Source organism: Caloenas nicobarica, chromosome 12 (genome assembly GCF_036013445.1).
Source record: "Caloenas nicobarica isolate bCalNic1 chromosome 12, bCalNic1.hap1, whole genome shotgun sequence".
In the NCBI taxonomy this organism is placed as follows: Eukaryota; Metazoa; Chordata; class Aves; order Columbiformes; family Columbidae; genus Caloenas; species Caloenas nicobarica.
Window position 1 is genome coordinate 11,448,784 of NC_088256.1, and position 20,197 is coordinate 11,468,980.

At 35.4% G+C, this 20,197-nt stretch overlaps 1 protein-coding gene across 1 annotated transcript in view; it reads left to right on the top strand.

The window, feature by feature from the left end:
* The window catches only part of CHM (CHM Rab escort protein), a 60,007-nt gene that overhangs the window by 12,244 nt on the left and 27,566 nt on the right, over positions 1-20,197 (top strand). The window contains exons 3-8 of the mRNA XM_065643206.1: positions 6,395-6,467; positions 7,648-7,772; positions 11,162-11,531; positions 13,198-13,314; positions 13,973-14,093; positions 16,457-16,682. Of these exons, the coding sequence (XP_065499278.1) occupies positions 6,395-6,467; positions 7,648-7,772; positions 11,162-11,531; positions 13,198-13,314; positions 13,973-14,093; positions 16,457-16,682 (1,032 nt within the window). The remainder of the gene's footprint in view (positions 1-6,394; positions 6,468-7,647; positions 7,773-11,161; positions 11,532-13,197; positions 13,315-13,972; positions 14,094-16,456; positions 16,683-20,197) is intronic.

Consider the following 20,197-nt stretch of genomic DNA (forward strand, 5'->3'; position numbering starts at 1 on the left):
AATTTATATTTCATGAGGTTTCTGTGCTGCACTGTGCCTGCTGTAGTTTGTTATGTCAGACCAAGGTATGATTGTACTAGTTTGAAATTATACACAATTTGAAAATTTGCAAGGCTAGCTTACTAACTCTGTTGCAGGAAATACGATTCACAATTGCTCAGTTTGCTGTTACGCTGCCCACAAAGTCACTGTCTTGGGCTGGAGTAGGGACAAGTGACACTTTTCAGGGTTGGTAGTTTTTATCAATAGGAGGGCATTTGGATTAAGAACTCGTCTTAACAAATCTTCAGGCGTTACAGTCTACTCTCAGAACCTATGGAAAACTGGAACCTGTAAGGAAAAAAAGTCCTTAAATGGGCTAATATTCTAGAATTTTACATCACAGTGGGATAGCACACAGCAAGGCAGTGCTTGATGCTCCGTATTTAATTCAACTAATGATTCAGTTGAAACAAAGACAACTCTTAAGATTTTAATAATTTTAAAGAAAGATGCAACTACATAGTAGTGATACTGAAATTACGGTAAAGACCTCATGCATAATGTATAAGGGTATATTCATTTCTAACATTTTGGCACAGTAATTCTTAAATTAGCTATTATTGCTAACAAAAAAAATTAAAAACCTTATTTTAGAATAAGCAGATATAGAATGAATAAAATGGTTACATTTGGATTTTAAGCTTAATGCATATATTACCAGTAGACTACTTAGATTTTGTTAAATGAACCATTTCTGTTATTTCCATTTTTCATATTCATTGGCTATTAATATCTGTAATAATAGTTAGCCACTGGAACTTTGATTTCTTTTATCCATACCTATTTTTAGCTATGAAGAAGAGCCTTTCGGAAAACTCACAGAAGCAGGCAATTAGAACTGTGGAATACAGATTTTGTTTATTACTGTTTTCACTTAAATATGCTCATTTACATTCACACATGCTTTTGTTTTTCTGCTGAAAATGAAGGCTTCCACATTTGATTCTTTTCTCCTGTGGAGTTATTTTCCAACTCCAGTGCAGGGTAAGGTCAGAGGGAGGTGTTTTTAACCCGGGTGTTCTTCACTCGTATTAATAGTTGCCATTTTAATTGGTGTATGTGCTCACCGAATCATGGTCTAGAATCCACATATTGGCAAAAAAAAAGATATGTTTATACTGTACACCCCCTTCCCATAAATAGGGAAGCATTTCAAGCCATCTGCCTTTCATGTTTAAATTAGTACTCTTGCAAAAAAAGCCTACCAAAACCAGCAGAAAACCCCCACCCTGATGCCGATTGAATTTTAAGTGAAAAGTTAAGTCTTAGAAAGCTTGCCGGAGATTAATCCGAATTAAAACATTTTAATGTATTATATGTCTGGTTTAATGTACTGATTTCTAGATGAATTTTCAAGTTTCATTTTACTGAGGTAACAGTATAATTGAAAATCACCAGCAAAAAAATCTGTTTATATTCAGAATATCACTTTTTAATGATATATGTTGTTCCCTTTGTTCTTGAAGGATCATGAGTTTAAATTTTTTTTCAGAGTATAAGAAAATAAGATTTGGGGTTACCGAAATACTTGTTTGTGTTCGGTGTGCTATTTCGATTAATCTTTTGTTCTCTACAAAGGTCTGAATTAAGTTAGGCAAAAGGTATAGAAAATCATATGGATAAACTCTCTGTTTATAGTTTGCTTGCACTCATTACCTTGCGTACATCGTTTTATTACTTTTAATCTCCAGCCGTGTTTGCATTTGTCATAATATACTGCATAGGTGATTATGGAAGATAGTTTTGAAGTGGCCTGTTATAAAATACTAAGTTCTAAGTTTGATTTATAAACGCTGTCCAAGCATCGCCCATCAACAGCAGCTAATCTTATTCAAAATAGTCACTTCACTGCAGTGTTGCCATAAATTCCTGGAGACTGATTTTAAACTAAAGTTAGCTTCTGCCAAATAGTAATTGAAGGAGCTCTATTTCTCTGTGCCAGCTATCTGTCTCAATAAATGTAAAATCTGTGGTTCTTCTCCAAGAGCTACATTTACTGTAGATATTAATGAGCTGTTGACATGTGAAATTTCAAGGATATTTGTTAAGTGATTTAGAAAAGTAATTTGCAATTTAAAATGTGGAGATTGGCACTTAGTTTAACTTGAAGTTGCTGAAGAAAGGTAGATCAAGACTAAAAGTCAATTACTTGAAGTGAATTTACTTCCCATACTAATTGTTCATATGCACAGGACTTTGTCTTGACGGCTTGCTGTGTTTTCTACTTTTGGTCCTTTGCTTATTTGGTTCTTATAATTATATTTCTATGATATATGTAGATCGCACCCACCACACCCCTCTTCAAGATACCTGCTTTTGTAGTTTGTTCCACTTCTTGTTAGACAATGTCTCACTTTTTTCAGAACTTGTGAAATATATAATATAGTACAACCTGTGTCTTCATATAGCTTTCTTTTTGCTTTTTAATTCGTGTGAAGTGAGGTAGCTGTGTAAGTACAGCAACCAGAGAGCTACGAGGTCGCTTCTCAAAGCAGCTCCATTTCTTGCAAGAAGCTAAATGAATGATTTAACTTTCAGTAAGGAAACCTAGGAAAAGTTCTTAATTCTGGTACCTTTTGACCTTTTTTTGAAAACAATTTTATTTTTATTTTGCTTTAGGATATGATCTCATAGTGAAGTATTAGAGGGTAAAACATGGTCTCCGCTGGCCCGTGATAATCACCTTTGGTCACGTTCATATCCCACGATATGATGACATGTAGTACAAGTGACTGTCACCATTACCCTTTTATTGAGCTGAAGGATCTCAAGAGCTGTTGGGGTTCAGCCCTTCCTCTTGGAAGGCAAGGGCGTCACGGTTCGCTGCTCGTGCTCCTCAACACCAATTTTTGATAACGTGACTGTGTATTTACTAGGTAGCACTTGAAACTTCATGGGTTTGAAACATAAATCATTTTGTGTTTGGATCCTTAAAATTGATGTGGCAGTAAGTTCCTTTGCAAAAGACAGCTGCTCTGATGGGTCGAGACTTCTTTCTGGAAGATCAAGTGCAGGACAGACACGTACAGGCAGCTCTGGGGAGCAATTGTGAGGCATCAGCAGCTTTTCTCCAGACATCACCAGCTTTGATGGTTGTACCACAGCTGTTAGGACATGGCACTGAGAAGGGCAATCTTCTTAAAAGGCACAGGCCATGAAATAGCTTTTCTGTTATTATGTTTTACTTGTGTATCTCGTGCTTTCAGAAGCGTTCAGTTTCTCAGATTGCGGTTGTCTTCAAAAGGACATGTTAGATATTCTCTTGGTTTGGATTCCAAGAATGTTCATCAGTTGGAAATAATTTGCAATTCCAGTGTTCTGGACTGGGATTTGCTAATTCTTTCTAAGTATTTGAAGAAAAAATTGTGTTAGTAACTGAGAAACAAATAAAGAAAAAACTCCACTAATGTTGGAGAAGAGAGAATTAAGCTTTTTGCAGAGGTAAAACTGTACTTGGGCTACATTTCCAAAACTTTGCAAAAATGGCTTCAGCAGTTCTGCTGTTAGCTCTGAACTGTAGATTCAAAATATGTGCACTAAAATCAGCAGTATTTTAATTCATATGAAAATCCAAGTAATACAGGAGAAGTTTTGAGCAAATATAATCTAGGAAATGATATATGGTAGAAAAAGAAAACATCTGTGTTCCAACTTGGTAGAAAAATTAATTTCTAACTCTGCTGTTACACCTTCAATATGTTTCATGTTCTTACTTGGGGGTAATTGAATTATAAACCTGAAATAGGGAGAGATGATCCATCTTTGTAGTTCGCTAATATAGCAACGGAAGAGAGGAGCTTAGTCCTTGAGATTTTGGGACAATATTTTAGCTTTAATTAGGCTTTGATCTTGACCACTACTTTAAGGAATTCCTCAGTTCACCTTCAGGGCAATTATAACAAAAATATTTGGTTACAAAGGACTCTTAATTGCAAAACCATTTGTCAGCTCTTTTTGGAATTCCTTTTTACTAAAAACTTTGCTTAGTATGTCAGTAATCATGTCTGGTCTACCTTCTTTTTGTAGTGTTTTCAGATGAGAAGATTAAACAATCCTGATCCCTCATGTAATGCAGGGTAAACTAATTAAAATTCTGGTGAAAAAAATCTGGAGGTTGATGCTTGAAGAGAAGATGAATATTTAAGGTGGTAAACCATAACTTGGGAAAGGTGCTCAGAATCCAGATGGAAAGGCCAGTCGTGATTCATTTTCCATTTGCGAAAGGCCGTACCGGCTTCACACAACTGATTGAGCGTCAGAACAGCATTACAGAGTGCTTGGCTGGAAAGATTGATTCACATCAATGGTGGTTAAAAGAGAAGTAGTTTCAAAGGAAAATCCACCTGATGAACAGAGGAATGTTTATATCAACGACGTCTGATAGCTAACAAATACACTTTTGTAACTTTCTGTAAAAATAATTCATTTCTCTTACTGAAAGTTTGAATTGAAAATATTCTAAATATGCATGAATTTATAGTAGTATAGATTCAAGAAACCCAGTCCTAATTTGGGGCAGGTGTCTTCTGCAATTTCTGTGATCAATGGCCTTGCTTGCTCTGACAGCCAGATTGTATTCCATATTCAAGGAAACTTGCAACTAAAGCAGCAGATTCCCGTAAAAATAAATCTTCGTGGCTGTGTTTTTTGGAAATCCCAGAAGTGGCAGATAATATATGGATATTGGACTTTTTATTCAGTGGAATCTTAAGAAAAAGCAAGAAATTACTCTGCACCATTGACAGCTAAGACAAAGCCGGAGATGACCACTCTGTGCAACTCTCAGTTACTGTTTTACAGGTTGAAACCTGACAGAATCAGAGATATATTTAATCCTCATTGCTTTGTATTCTCTATGATACCAAATAGATGCACTTTTGAAGCCTCACCCATGTCATTCCCATAATGAATAGATTTCCTTTTTACAGCTGGTTGGAGTTTCTGGTTGGTAACAGATCTGCAGCTGGAGCATTACTCCTCGGAGTAACCACGTTGCAGATGGACTGTGGGCTCCTAAAGCCCAGAGCCCGTCCTCCCAGTCCATGTTCTGTTCTTGGAGCCACCTCTCTGGAGAGAATGCTGGATTTTGTTGTCTTTGCAAAAGATGTCCTATTTGTGTTCTTCACTGTTGCCTTGCAGTAGCTGAAAGACTTTTTTAGGTCAGGTTCTAGTCAGGAGCAATTAGGCGCTGGTGAGCAGATGTGTGTCCTTCAGCTGCTAAGTAAGCAACATGGGCCGGAGCATCACCCTCCGCTACCCTACGCTTAATGAAGTCTTTGTCAGTGCAGATAAGCCTTGTCAAAACTGTCCCATCTTCAACAGTAGAATTTAATTTTTCACATTTATCACTTATCTCTGCAATTTAAAAGTAGAGGAGGTTATGATAAGATTTTAAGTTCATTTGATTTAACAGTCTTCACATTATTCTGTACAATGCAAAACCTATCTTCCTCCCTGAGTGTATCTTTTTTTTTTAGTGGATGCAATAATATTAGATATCCATTCAGGAGGATATTTTTGACGTCTTTCATGCTTCCGAAGTGCCAGCATACACTGCCAGAAAACAGTTAAATCCTGAAATGAGTGTTTTATTCTGCAAGAACTACTAATTTTTTAAAATTGCTCTATTATTTTTCATATCAGAGTTGTTAAATATTTAAGATGTGGTATGCATGATAACAAAAGCTAATTAATCCAACTGATATTTAGAGAAATATCGATGAAAAATTTTTTTAAAGGGAGAGCAGAGACTTTCTTTGATTAACAGCAGAACTATTAATTTTCTGTGATATAAAAGAAGTAAACTAGTATTTTTCAAGAAAGAAGGTGGTAAATAAAAACCGATCAGTACTCCAGAAGGTATGATTGTTTTCTACAAATCAGTTCCTTTGGCTCCACCTACAGTATATGCAGTTTAATAAGAATTTTGCCAGAGAACTCAGTGGAAACCGACAGACTCGTTGGCTTGGCTCCACACCAAGTGAAGATGTCTGTAGTGATGCACATGTTTGAGTTAGAGGTGTCGAGTCAGTCTTGGCCAAGAAGCAGTATTATCTAGATTTTCCTTTTACTCAGAGCGTCCCATGTGCTTTTCTTGCATTACTCATTTTACCCTCCAAATAGTTTGATTTTGGACTATAGTCCATTTGGTCAGAGGTATACACAAATGAGTGAAATTGGAAATTTTGCGTCTCTTTAAGAGTTGTGAAATATATCAATTTTTGTATTCTGTGTCTGTAAAATTGATATGGAAAATATTTGGAATGTCTCAAACTTGATTGTTCCTTCTTTAAACCTGAAAAAGTGAAGTATTATCTGTCCATCAAGTTTCATTGTTGTTTTTTCTTTACAGGAAAAATTACTATGGTGGAAACTGGGCCAGCTTTAGTTTTTCAGGATTGTTGTCCTGGATTAAAGAAAATCAGGTAAAAATTTCTCAACTTCTTTTAACGTTCCTTAACGTTAAGTCTTGGTTGTTTGCAAAATTTATTACAAGACAAATTACCACAATAATTTTTCTCTTTGGTAATTTGACAGATCAAAGAGGTTTCTAGTTTCCAGCTTTACTGGTTAAGACTAAACCATCTGCCCTGGCATTCTAAGACTCTGATAAACCTAATGATAATGAATATTATTTTATTAATTCTAAGACTCTGATATTCTACTAATTCTAAGACTTTGATATGCCTGGTTTTTTAATATTATTAGTGGAGACCAAACAATCTAGCGTTAAGTCCTACTTTTTGGGTTCTTTAAATTATGTAGAAGCAGCTACACTGTTTCCATTCCTTTCCCAGCACCTTTTGTAAATGATAATCCAGTTTGCTTTCCACGCTCTGATGTTTCAGTCCCTTTTTTTTTTTCTTGTGGTTGTTGGATCCTTCCATTGAAATATCCTGTAACCAGGACACAAAGATTAATGCTGATAGCGTATTTTTCAATGACCAAAGTTTATCTAATTCATGACAGTCCACTAGAAATCTTCTGAAGAGGATATTTGTTTAGGAGATTGAGCACTTGGACTATATTAGCAAATGGATGTTCATATTATTTACTGAAGCATTATGAGCCTGTTGGTCCGGAGAAGATGGAACTTTTTCAGTTCAATCTTGTGTGTATTTATTACATAGTGCTACCTTCTGGTGTAATGAGTGGAGTTGCTCAATGTCAGAACTTAATATTCTCAGGGTTCTGTTACATGATTTAGAGATTCATGTGCGGACAGATTAATATAATGCCCAAATCAAAGAGTTTTGTCACAAAATTTGGAAATAACCTGGCTGTGGCGAACCTGTCTTCTAGTAGATTGTATTCAAAGTTATGTTCAACTCTCTGCTAAAACTTGCATTTCATTTAACACTATATTTTCAGATTACTAGAGCTAGTAATGTAGTGTAGATGTTGGCATATTATAATGAAGTAACCAGCTCTAACTATTTTAACTCAAAAAATCTGAATAGAAGAAACATTAAGACAGTTTAAATGATTCTTTCTTCATTTTTTAAATACAAAGTGATACAAAGAATTATTTGGGACTGTAGAGATTTGTAGTTCAAGAGCAGCTAGCACAGTACAAAATGTAATTTTATAATTGTCCTTTGTAAGCAAAAGACAGATGTCAGTGATGAATGGGATGACTGGAGAAAACTGATCCTTGAGAATGAAGAAGCTATTTCTCTTAGCAAGAAAGATAAAACCATTCAACATGTAGAAGATTTCTGTTTTGGCGAGTAAGTATGAATATAAAAATATATAAGTCATGCAGAAGGTAAGCTTTCCACAATGTCATATAATTGAAAATCAAGGAGCATCGAAAAGTAACCTTGTGAAGCTGTAATTTTGAATAGCATGTAAGCGTAGGAATAATGAATGGAAATTGTATGGGCCTCAGCTGAAAACCGAGCTATTTCTGAGTATTTATTTTTAATTTTTGTCTTTTGGATTTTGCACTGAACTAAACACTGTTCTGAATTTCTGAAAGGTTCTTTGGACTAGTTATGTAAGTTTAACCTTGAATCCCTTAGATAATGTCATAGACAGCTGAATGAAACATTGACGGATATTCACATAGAAACGTGTATTTCTTTCTGTAAGTCATAGGTAGGAGGGGAGAAAAAAGTGTGAATTATACTAATAGAATCTGAAGATCACAGACTCAGAATATTCCGGAGACCTGTATTGCGCAGTAATGGCTACTTGACTGTATTGCAGATAAAATGTTATGCTTGTTTTAAAGCACCATCACTTGAATATTGTAGTTGTAATCCTATTGCCATAGTAAGTGTTGTTCAGAATCAGTATTAAATCAAGTTAAAGGTTTCATAATCTCTTAACTTTGTATGTGATTTTCCTGAGAAGGTGTGATATTGGCTGTTGGTCAGCTCAAAAATAACTCCCTTAGCACTAAGATTTCACTCTTTACTAGAAGCGAGCATTGTACATCGAATCAGGACAAACCAGAAGATTCTACGTGTAAGTATGTAACTTAGCCTGGCAGTACAACGCTGTCTCTCTTGATGATCACCAAAAAAACCCCAAAACCACAAGGAAGAAGGTGACATTAGTAAAGCTAGCAAAGGAAAAGTTTTCCAAAATAACTGAAAACTTTCTCAGAGAGTCAATTATTGTGTTTCTGACAATTTACATGTTCTGGCTAGATTCTGTTGTTTTTGCTTAACTTTTATAACTCCTATGAAGTAACCATTAAACATTTATTTTGAAAGAATAAACAGCTGGGTAGCAGTATAATATACACAGTGCAAATCTGAAATGAATGGCCTTAGAACAAAGTGCATCCATCAAAGGAAAAGAATACTGTGTCTACAACAAGCTGTATTGAAAAAAGGCAAATGGCTGAAAAATAAATAGTGAACACCTGTGCTGAATAAATTAACCAGCTGGTTGGCAATTTTTCATTTGACCTATCTGAAGGGGTTGCTGTTACAAGGCATTAATAAGACACATTCATTTTAAGATATTCCTTTGTTAGTACCATTAATTGATGAATGGTGGAAGATAATATTCTAAATTTACACAACAATTTGTCTGCAGATGTATTATTTTTTTTCTGAATTAGGAGAAGAACGGTCTGTACAAAAGTTCAATTTGAGTGATTTTTATAGACAGTTCTTACATTATTCAGAGATATTTGTTCCTATAGGAAGGATGTCATGAATTTAGATTATATACAGTTTTTAGGCTTTCATTATAAAATGTGTAGAGCTGCAAATCATGCAGATTTACATTTCCATTAATGATGATTGAATAGTGATTTAAAATATGTAAATATAACATTTTTTACACTGTTTTTCAGCATGATATAGAAAAAATACACTATTGTGAATCCAAATTTGATTTAAAATTAATAGTTACATTTGTTTAAAATGAGATTGAACTGTACATGAAACTTGGGAGAAGGGAGAATTTTTTTGTGTAATAAAAAGTTTTAGGATGGGTTAAATAAAAGCTTCATTCTTTGTTATTGTATTAATGGCAACAGCTTTATCCGTTATCGCAAACTACATGTTCCAAATCCCTTAAGGACAAAAAAGAAAAAATACTTGAAATGCAACCCCAGTATTTAATTGACTTTCATTGGGGTTTTTTTTAGTAGACATTACTTTTTAAAAAACGTTTGACAAAGTACGTAGCTTTCTTTGATATTTTGTAGTTATTTAATGCTTGCAATGTGAAGCAAAAAGCCATAATTAATGTACAGAAACACACTTGTTTCATTAGTGCTTCCTCCTCGTTCTGCCTTTCCCAGGGCAGGATTTTCCCCCATTCGGGTGTCTGTGCACAAGCTGAGAGACATGTGTTCCCGGGAGCTCCCGGAGTTTGTGAGTGAGGAGCAACTTTTACAGCATACAGGGTTTTTGTTCCCTCTTTTACCAGCAATCCTGCCCCCTGCTTCCACCTGCAAGGCTGCAAATGTGCAAGGGAGCATTTTCGTATGTATACCGAATAATTCCTTGCTGTTCAGTGAATTTTAACCATCCTCTTAGTTATTGAAATTTTGTACTGTATGTTTGCAGGTCACCTTTAAAATCATAGTTCATTAGTTTTCAGCTAAGATTAAATTGTTTATTCAGTACATTAATGGCTTGTGGTATAAAGATAAAAAGATAGTGTGAAATTATTGCTGAACTCCTTTCACTTACAATGACATTGATTTGATTCATCTCACCTGGTTGTATAAAGTAGAATTCTAAGTTCAAAAGTACTAGTTTCTAAGGAAGGTGTCATTGAAGTTCAAGATAAAAAGAGGAGATGAGATTAAAAGTGGAGGTCTGCTTTATAGGAGGAATTTTAAAGAATTGTGTTGTGAAAAGGGAATGGACTATATGGAGTAAATGTTGTGTAGTAATGTTGGTCCTTTGGGCTGGCTGCCTTCATCTGAGCACAAATTTGTTACACCTACATAAAAATAACATTGCAGTGTGAGGGCACTTTATTCTGTGTGGCTGTTACTTGAACTACTAATTAGAATGCGGGGTCAGAGGTGAAAAAGGAATCTGGAAGTTTTACTTAAACTTCAGGTCAAAATTGGATGCGTCTCTTCTGGGCTTGCTGTAACAGATGCAAAGAACCCTTCAGTCATATAAATCAGTTCTGTTTTCTTCACTGAGTTTGGTTTTTAAAATATCTGAGCTTAATGACTTTAATGCGTTTTTACATTTCAATTTCAAAGGGGTTTTTAATCCATAGGAAAAACCTAATCAAATTGGCTTCCTGTTTCCTCTTTAAAATATTGTATTTCTTTTGTTTGTGGCTGTGTATTGTGTTTCATTATGAGAGTTTTGATTTTCATTTTAAGCTCAGTGAGTCTTTTGAGTCTGTATACAATAAGAACCCAAACTTTTGGTTGTTGTATTTGTTGGATTTTTTTTTCTTTTCTCCTCAGTAAAAATACTCCCCTTGAACTATACCTTTGCAGTGAAAGAACCAGAATTCTTTAGTGGTTGGTACACCAGATTTGGCCAGAATGAAGAAATTCTAATGCTTTTCATGTAAACGCGTGAGGTTTCCATTCTGGCACTGACTCAAAACTTTAAACAAGTTTTTGAGATTCTTTAATAGACTTTTTTTCTCCCCTTCTTCCTGTTGTGTTTTTAATCAGTCAGGATTCAGCTGAAGGTGTGGAAGAAGCCGGTGCGTTGCCCAAGCTGCCTGTCTTTGGAGCCGCTGGCGCTGAGGGGCTCGCTCAGGAATCGGAAAAAGCACATTCAGCAGTGGAGAGCACGGAGCCAGAGAGCCCAGAACCCGAAAAAGCTACAGGCCCCAAGCCAGCAAGTGCAAGGGAAGGGAGTGACGCAGAAATCGCCTCCGAGAACGCAAGTTCTCATAGTGCGGCTTTGGGCGAGTCTGCTGGGGAACTGGAACAAACTGAAGCTGTGCCCCCAGAAGCTTCGGCCCAAGAACCAAAGAAAATTACGTATTCTCAAATCGTTAGAGAAGGCAGAAGGTTTAATATTGATTTAGTTTCTAAGGTAGGAACTGAATGACTCTTCATATAAATGCATTTACTTTGCTTAAAATGCTGAAATTCAAAAAAAACCTTGAATGTTGAGGAGGGCTGACCTGGTACCCTTGAGGCAATAAAGACACCCTGGAGAAGGAAGCAAGAATTAGTACCCTAAACCAAACAAGAGCTATTTCATGTGTGCTCTTCAGTGTTTGTTTATAACCAAAGCCACCATAAAACATAGCTTAAAAATATGTCCATAAAGTAGATTTCCTGAAATTTGGCACTTAAGTAATACCTGCAAAATTGCTCTTTTTAAATAGTACCATTAAAAACAATTGTGTTACAAACAAGGAAAATCAATCTCCATGCTGATCTCTGATGTTTTTAAAATGAAAAATAATTTTCTTATTGGAGCGCTTCCTGGGTTTTAGATTTTCCTGTGAAACTCTCACTGTCTCTATACTCAGTCCAAAGCACTGAATAGTAATAAATTTCATTGGAGGAAAAAGATAATTACAGTTAGTCCATAACATACAAGCTGACTGAAATTAGTTATTATTGTGTTGAATGCTTTCTAGTGTGCATTTTACTTAGAGGAAAAACTATTAATCTGACATATTTATTGTGCTGTTTAAATTCTAAAAATCTACCTTCGCAGAAAAAAAAGATTTGCCAAACCTCTGCAAACTGGAAAAAAAACTTTCTTCAATAATACATTAAATTCTTTGTGGAGACACTACTAATTGCATTCTTTCAAGTTTTGTCTCTATATTCCAAATGCAGACACCTCTTTCATGCGTCGTTGGAATGACATGATGTAAACAATAGTCAGTGTGTAGTGGTTAAGCAGATAATACTGTTTTGGATCCTTTTTGTAATTTTTCTGTGCTGCTGTGTTACATGGTGTTAATTGCAATGAATTTCAGAAATTCTGACAGAAGAGTAGTGTCCCAGTTAGTGTTCCAGTAAACCTTTGTCTTGAAAATTCCTGGGTGGTCGTGCAGATTCTGTTACTTGGGGCCACAAGACTTGAAAGATGTTTAAACTGATTTCCAATTCCAATGCTTTTCAATTCAGACATATGTCTTCCGCTAATAGTTACGTTTTTGTCCCTTCGTCATTTTATATTTGCAGCTTGTAGAAAGAGTAAAGGTAGATGGAGTATAAATGAATATAACAGAATATGACTAAACTTTATCTGGGGGTTTAAGGAGTTTACTTTTGGAAAAGGGGACATTATCATTTCAGGTAATTTAAGAAACAACTAGTGGTGATTTACACAGCATCACCTACCTTACTGATATTGGGAAGTGAAGGTTGTAAAATACGGTGTTCAAGGATGTGTAGCATACAATGCAAAGAAATTATGCAAGATGACAATACAAAAATTGTCTCAAGCTCTGACTCCCAGCCTAATGAAGTGAACTGAGCAGTAGGCTGACGGCTTCTCCCTTCCACTCCTGGGCCCCGCTTTGTCTCCTCCGTTTGTATGGTCACTTTGGTTCGTTTAATTGCATTTTGCACATGCTACCTCTTGATACTCTTTTATTTAGGTTTTACTTCACTGTGTGTACTGGTAAATAGTTAGAGAAAACGTTTTACAAGTGAATACTGTTGGTATCACTGTTTTCTTTTGGTGTGAGCCCTTTCTCTTTACTCACCAATTTCTTTTTTTCTTCACTTTGCAGTTGCTTTACTCCCGAGGTCTGTTAATTGACCTTCTGATTAAGTCAAATGTTAGCAGATATGCAGAGTTTAAAAATGTGACGCAAATTCTTGCCTTTCGAGAAGGAAAAGTAGAACAGGTATCGTAAAATAATGTATTGCATATGTTTAATCTTATGTTTTTAAAGTCAAGAAACTTTAAATTGGTTTCTCAGAAGTTTTGTAGCAATAAGCTAGTGTTTTACCTTAAGACTGTGATTTTTATTTCGTTTCTGGAATGAAAAGGAATTTGTTTGTGTTATATATGTAATTTTTTAAAAAAGGCAGAATTATTGACGTAAATCTCTCCTTCATCTCAATTATTTAGACCATGATCAACTTGGCAGTAAATTCTTAAAAGTACACAGGTTTTAGGTTTTCTCATTCCGAGCATAGACTTGATTGTGTGTCTGTTACACACAGGAGAAGTCATTGGTCTGGCAATGGCAAGGGGAGTTTTTCGCACAGTTAATTGATACAAACTCTTGATTAAATCTACAGTCAGAGACACAAGTGAAATTGAAGGGAAATAAAAAGGGAAAGAGCCTGAGAAAGTTTTAAAAATATTTTTATTGTAGAAAATTGATGTACTATAATAAAAGTTTAATAGAAAATAATGGAAAGAAATATGTAAGAAAATAACTATAATACAAAATAGTAATTTAAAAGATTTTTTTAGGTAATCAGACCAGTGTTTCTTGATGTTTTTCCTATCCAGAGTATGGAAAGTATCTGAAACTATTAAAAAATATTTTCCAGGTACCTTGTTCTAGAGCAGATGTCTTCAACAGCAGACAGCTCGCGATGGTGGAGAAGAGAATGCTAATGAAATTTTTGACATTTTGTTTGGACTATGAACAACACCCTGATGAATACCAAGGTAGCGTTTCATTGAACAGTGTACACTCTCTTCCCATGACTTCATTCAGTTATGCACAATTTTGATAGCTCTCCTGTGTTTTCACGCAATTTAGTTTTATGGATTCATTTTCAAAGTATGCTTTGACCTTTTCGTGACCTTTTCACTTCAATGGTAAATTCTGCTACTTAAGCACTTGCTCTTCTAGTTCCCATGTCATTTTTTTATTTACATTTTTCTTTAACAGCAAAATTATATATTACAGCAAGGTTGCAAAATGTTTTCTTTTATCATTTTTAGGTGTTTCCTCCCCACTCCCAGGGATTTTTTAGTATGGTGTGATGTACCTGATCTTACTTTCTTTCTTTTTTTTTTTTTGGATAATATGTAATTCTTCACAATATATTGCCACAAAATCAGAAGTGGAGAAAATGGAATTTTTTAACTTTCAAAGTAAATATAATTTCATGCCTGTTAGTTGCAGAGGGCAAGTTCAAAGTGCCTTTATCAACTCTTATCTTATTTAGACAAGAGAAAATCTGAACAGATTTGAGCCATAATATGCGAAGAAAAATGAGCATCGGGTCAAAGAGGAAAATTGACCATGAGAAGCAAGGTGATGGAAACCCACTCTCTGCTTTGGGTTCATGCACCTCAGGGTACAAAGAATGATGTTCTCAGTTCTTGGAGTCTAAAAGTAAACTAAGGCAAAAAAAAAAATCTGTCAAAAGAAATGATGAGGAAAGAGGAATAGTTAAATATTGACGTATGTTTCAGACTGAAGCGTATTGGTGCTTTTGTATCTTGACAGTAGCTTGGCTAGGCACTATTTTTGAAAGGATCTAGTATTAAAAAGAAACAATTGTTAAGATACTGGTATTGGTTTGATTACTTGAACAAGACCCTTCGATTATGTGCAAACAATAGAGAAAATTATTTTAAACATACTCATGAGAGAATTGGTCACTATCGAGAATGATCTGGTAAGAGTGGGAGAGAGTCTGTAATGAACTCCAGGAAATTCTGAAGGGGGAAAAACTCGTTAGACTGAAGTGGTTTATAGATTACAGATAGTTTCAGGTTTGCCGCTGATGGAAGAAATGAAGGGGCTCAGAGAACATACGTGGTATTTAGAAAATTTATTAAGTAAAAAAAGGAAACACCACATCAATTTTAAATTAATTCATCGATTTATGTACCTAAATGACATTAGATTTACTTCGCTTCCAGATGTAGTTAAACAAATTTTATTCCTCCATTTTAAAATAGCCTAGGAAGTGATTTAGAGAATTTTGAGTCAGATTACTCTGAGGTAAAGACTTCAGAAATTTAAAATTGCTCTTCGTGAGATCATTACATTCGTGGGAATGCAGACTTTTAATAGGAAGAGTTCATGATAGTGAAGAATTTTTTTTAGAGCTTTTTTCTGTAAAATTTGGGCTTATGTAAGAAGTCTAAAGTTAGGGAAAACTTGAGAATTTTTTTAGAATGGTAAAAAAGTGTCATTTTGACTTAGTACATGGCTGTACAAAGAGTAGTGAGAGACATTTGTAGTAAAACAGTGGTTGAATCTTGAACAAAATATATAATGTGATAATACTAGACTCAGCATTGATGGAAGTATGTCTGAATTACCCATGAATTTATCCATGGCTGAAATAAGCTTATGGGCAGATTTCTGAATAGTAGGAAAGTATGCTATTGCTTAAACAGTCTTTTCCTGGAAAGCAAACCAAAATGTTCAGTTATTAGGTAACTGAAGTGTTTCAGAGGTGTATCAGGGACATGCAACACTTGTCTTGAAAATCTCCCGAAAGACACAGTTTCAAACTGCGTCAGCAATGTTGGTAATTGGAAGGGGAACCAGGCTTCCTCATCCCTCCTCTGCCTGGCTCTTCCATGCCTGTTTGTTACAAGCAAGTCATCAACTTGAAATAAATATTGCACCTTCTCATCTTTGGATTAAGACACTGTGTGGGTGGCTTCTCTGCACATAAAGACACACTCTAACCATGTCAGCATGGATTCAGCAGTACTATTCTTGAATGGATGTAATTCAGGTATAACATTTTTGGGTAATTTGCAGGAAACAGCGTCCCAAAGCACTTCAATGGGTTTTTGTCCACAGCTGCTCACTTTTCTCACATGATTGAGAAGTGGATTTGAATCCGGTCTAACATAATGAAGAGATTTAGCCATATTTAGAGGTTGCTTTGGAGACTTTTTAACTTCCGTCGACTTGTATTATCCATTTTCAGCAATATGTTTGTTGAAGAACTCCATTACTTGTTCATCTAAATACAACAGTACTTTTTAAACTTGAAGCATATGAAAAAATACAGATGTTATACTATACCCTTTACCTAAATTTACTTTTTCTGCAGACTATGAGAATGGTACATTTGCTGAGTTCTTGAGAACACGGAAGCTAACACCCAGCTTGCAGCACTTCATTCTTCACTCCATTGCGATGGTTTCAGAGACTAATTGCAGCACTCTTGAAGGTCTTCAGGCAACAAAAAAATTTCTCCAGTGCCTTGGCCGCTATGGCAATACACCATTTTTGTTTCCTCTCTATGGTCAAGGAGAGATTCCACAGTGCTTCTGCAGGTAAGCTTTGCTTTTCCAGTACCTATCTTCAAAAAAGGAAATCCTTGGTAACCTAAAGCTAATGGATATTATTCAATAGGAATCATCCTGTTAACAATTTCATGTTGATTTTATTTGCTTTACATTTTCACTGGCTATGAGATTGCACACACACACACCCCACACTTCCCCCCCACCCTCTCCGAAAAAAAAAAAGTAAAAAAAAGTTGGAAATTATGTTACTCTAATACTTTGAAACAACAAATGCAGCTTGTAATTGCTGGCTGCCTATGGCAATAAGTACTAGGAAATGTGAAAGAGATAATGTAACTCACACATAGCTATTCCTTTTTGAAACTGGCAGAGGAGAATTGGAGCAATGTCTGTACAAAAGGATGACTGTGCAACCTGTAGGGTGAGAAAATTTATGCTTTAGTCTTCCTGAAGTTAAAGGAAGATAAATGTGTTCAGTTTGTGTTACTAATTAATGCTGAGAGTGCATCCACCATTCATAGGCATGTACTTAATAACGAGCTGGATTTTTCTCAAAGAAGCAAAGTGTGCCACATGTCCAGTTTACTACTAAATATTAAAAAATGTAATTATTTTCATTTTGTTTTGTCACGGACTTATACAAACAGGGCAATGGACGCGAAATCACGTCCTTTTTCTCTTCATTCTGTGGGTCTGTATAGAACACAAGCTTCCAACTATGACTTGAGCAGCAGAAAAGATACCGTGAAGCCGTGTAACATTGAGCCATATACAGACTGCGTTTATGTATCTTAAACAGCAGCCATATATTGTCCACTACTAGAGCCCTAGAAAGTAATTAAAACAAAGAACCTGTTGGTTCCAGGAGGAAACAACACCCACTTCAAGCCCTGTACATGACCTGTGGGCAGTGACAGTGCAGCATATAGAATAGATGCAGTCATATTCTGGAATAATTCTCATGGTTTGTGGAAGTGTCTATAAAGTAGCCGACTGGCACCAGCCACCTTGGCTGGATTGTGGAAGGTCTTATTTAGCCCTAGCAACTAATGAAGGCCACGTGGAATTGCCCTCTATGGTGTATATACATAACCTAATGTTCCCATTCCTTCATTAGGCAGCTAGCCGTTGTTCTGCACTATATTGAAGAGAAATGTTATTTGGTAACCTCATCTGTACTTTTGTCTGTACCTTAAACTGTATTTGTATGGAGATTTTTAAAAATGTGGGTTTACGTAATTAGGTGTTCGGAGAGACAATATGTGAAAAAGATTTGTTATTAGGTAAGTACTCTGGACACAGTCATGCAATAGAACTTGTGTTTGTAGATTTTAGGAATGTCCTTCTGTCTTTAAAGGACTTCATGTGGGACCAGATATCTCTATGTGACTGACGGATTAATCAAAAGATTATCAGAGCCATTATAGTAGCACAAGTTTTGTAATTAGACCTTCTTTCACTTCAAATACCTGGGAAAAATAAAAGTGTATTGAATTATTAAAGCTGAAATTAGAATTTTAGTCACATTTTTCCACTCTAGGTTTTTCTAAAGATAATTTTTCTGACATTCTTGAAAGCCCTTTGGCTTTATTTTGTTCAATAGCTAGTACGTGCCATTTTCTGATCTGTAACAGCAATATATTTCAAGAGTTAACAATAGTGGTGTTTAAAAGCCTTATCAATATTCTTATCAGAAAATCATTCTGTGATCACAGGAATTCTTCACATGACCTGAACTTTCTATTTATGCCTATTGATAGCTGCATTTTAGGTTGTTGTTTTTCTTTTTGTTGAATTGTAAGTCTTACAATGAGGACAGTATTTTAATAGTTGAAGCAAATTACTCTGTCAAACCAAGAAATATTTACAAAGGTTTATATTACAAACATTCTGATAAAAAATAAAGTCTAAATGTCTTTGTTTTTAAGTGAACAATTTAGGAGGCAATCACAAATTTTTTTTAAGATTAATCACATTTTTTTAATGTGGTTTGCCTTGGATATTAGGTCTTCCTAAAAGTGAGCAATATTCCAAAGAATACTGTTCAAACCGTATAGTAAAATGGTACCGCCACAACCTATACATCATACCCTACAGTTTTTATCACCAGGTTATCAGACTAAGGTGTCACCTGTTCTGTGATTTCTAACCACCGCTCTATATTCTGTTTTAATGTAAACCTCTTAAGCGTTTCTTGCAGCCAGTTACACTGTGTGTTCTCATCAAGGCTACTGTTATAAATGGCATGCATGCATATTTATGTGAATGACTCAAAGACATTTGTAAGTCACATCCTTGCATTCTAAATGAATTCTGCATAAACAGTACAACGTTTTATAACTACTGACAACACTTGAGTGAGTAAAAGCGGTGTTAGTTCTTTATTGGCTTAAACAGGTATGGTTTAGGAGAGAAAATTAAACTTTTATATCACTGTAATGTACGTCCCAATATGTCGAGGTACAGATGTGAGATTTTTATCTCCATAAATTGGATTCGCGGCACAAGGAAGGTCATTGGAAGCCTCGTGCTATTCCGAGCTGACAGGCAGCAAAACTTTTCCTGGCCTAACAGCTTCCAGTGCTTCAGACTCGTTGGCGTGAAACTGCCGCGTCTCTCCTTCATTAGTCACGGTATTAAGCAAGCCTTTACATTTAAGATGGTAAACATAAGATGCCAAAACTTCAATATGTGGGGCAGCTAGGAAGATCAATATACGTTTTGCAGCTGCTTGTTAATGTATTGTTGCAAATCTATAATACAGCTTTCATTTTCTTGAAAAAACATCACTAAAGAAAAACTATAATTGGGGATTGTTGTAAATTCTGAGGTCTCTGTGATACAACATTTAGAGTATTTAGTGTGATTTTGATTTTTTTTTTTCTGTTTTTAGAAAACATTAGGTAATACCCCTGAAACTTTCTGATATAGGAGTTTAGTGTTGAAATTGTCAGCTTCCAAATTTTCTTTTGTAACTGGGGAAAAAAAAAGATATTTGACTTAAAAATCTGAAATAGTTTTCAAATATGAGGACACTAACTCCTTTATTGAACTACAAGACGTGATTTTTAGCTAATGAAGAGACAAGTCATAATAAGAAGTTTTTTTCTTATAGCTTTTGCCATGTTGTACAAAGTTCCTCTTTTTAACTTAAATCTCCTTTCTTCCAGTTTTTCAGAAGGAAAAACTTTTTGAGTTTTTTCTGGTTTTGGGGAATGTTGTTTCAAATAGTTCACTTCTACAGTTCACCTCAGTGAAATATGCATCTTTTCAGTTTTCCTTTGAGACAAAATTCTTCTGGAAGCTGCCAGTTGTGATTTTCTTCACCTGTGACCACTGTTATTCAATGAATAAAGGCTGAGGAGCCACTTGTGGGTTGTGGCTTCACCTCTGATTTTGCTCTGTGCTTGCTTTGTGAACACACTGAATTTTGGGGGAGTCTGTACATAGTGTCTCCTCAGTCTGGTTTCAGATTCTTTTTTCTGGATTCTTGCTGATACAAACACCCAAATGGAAATGACTTTTTGAGAAGCAGCAGGGTA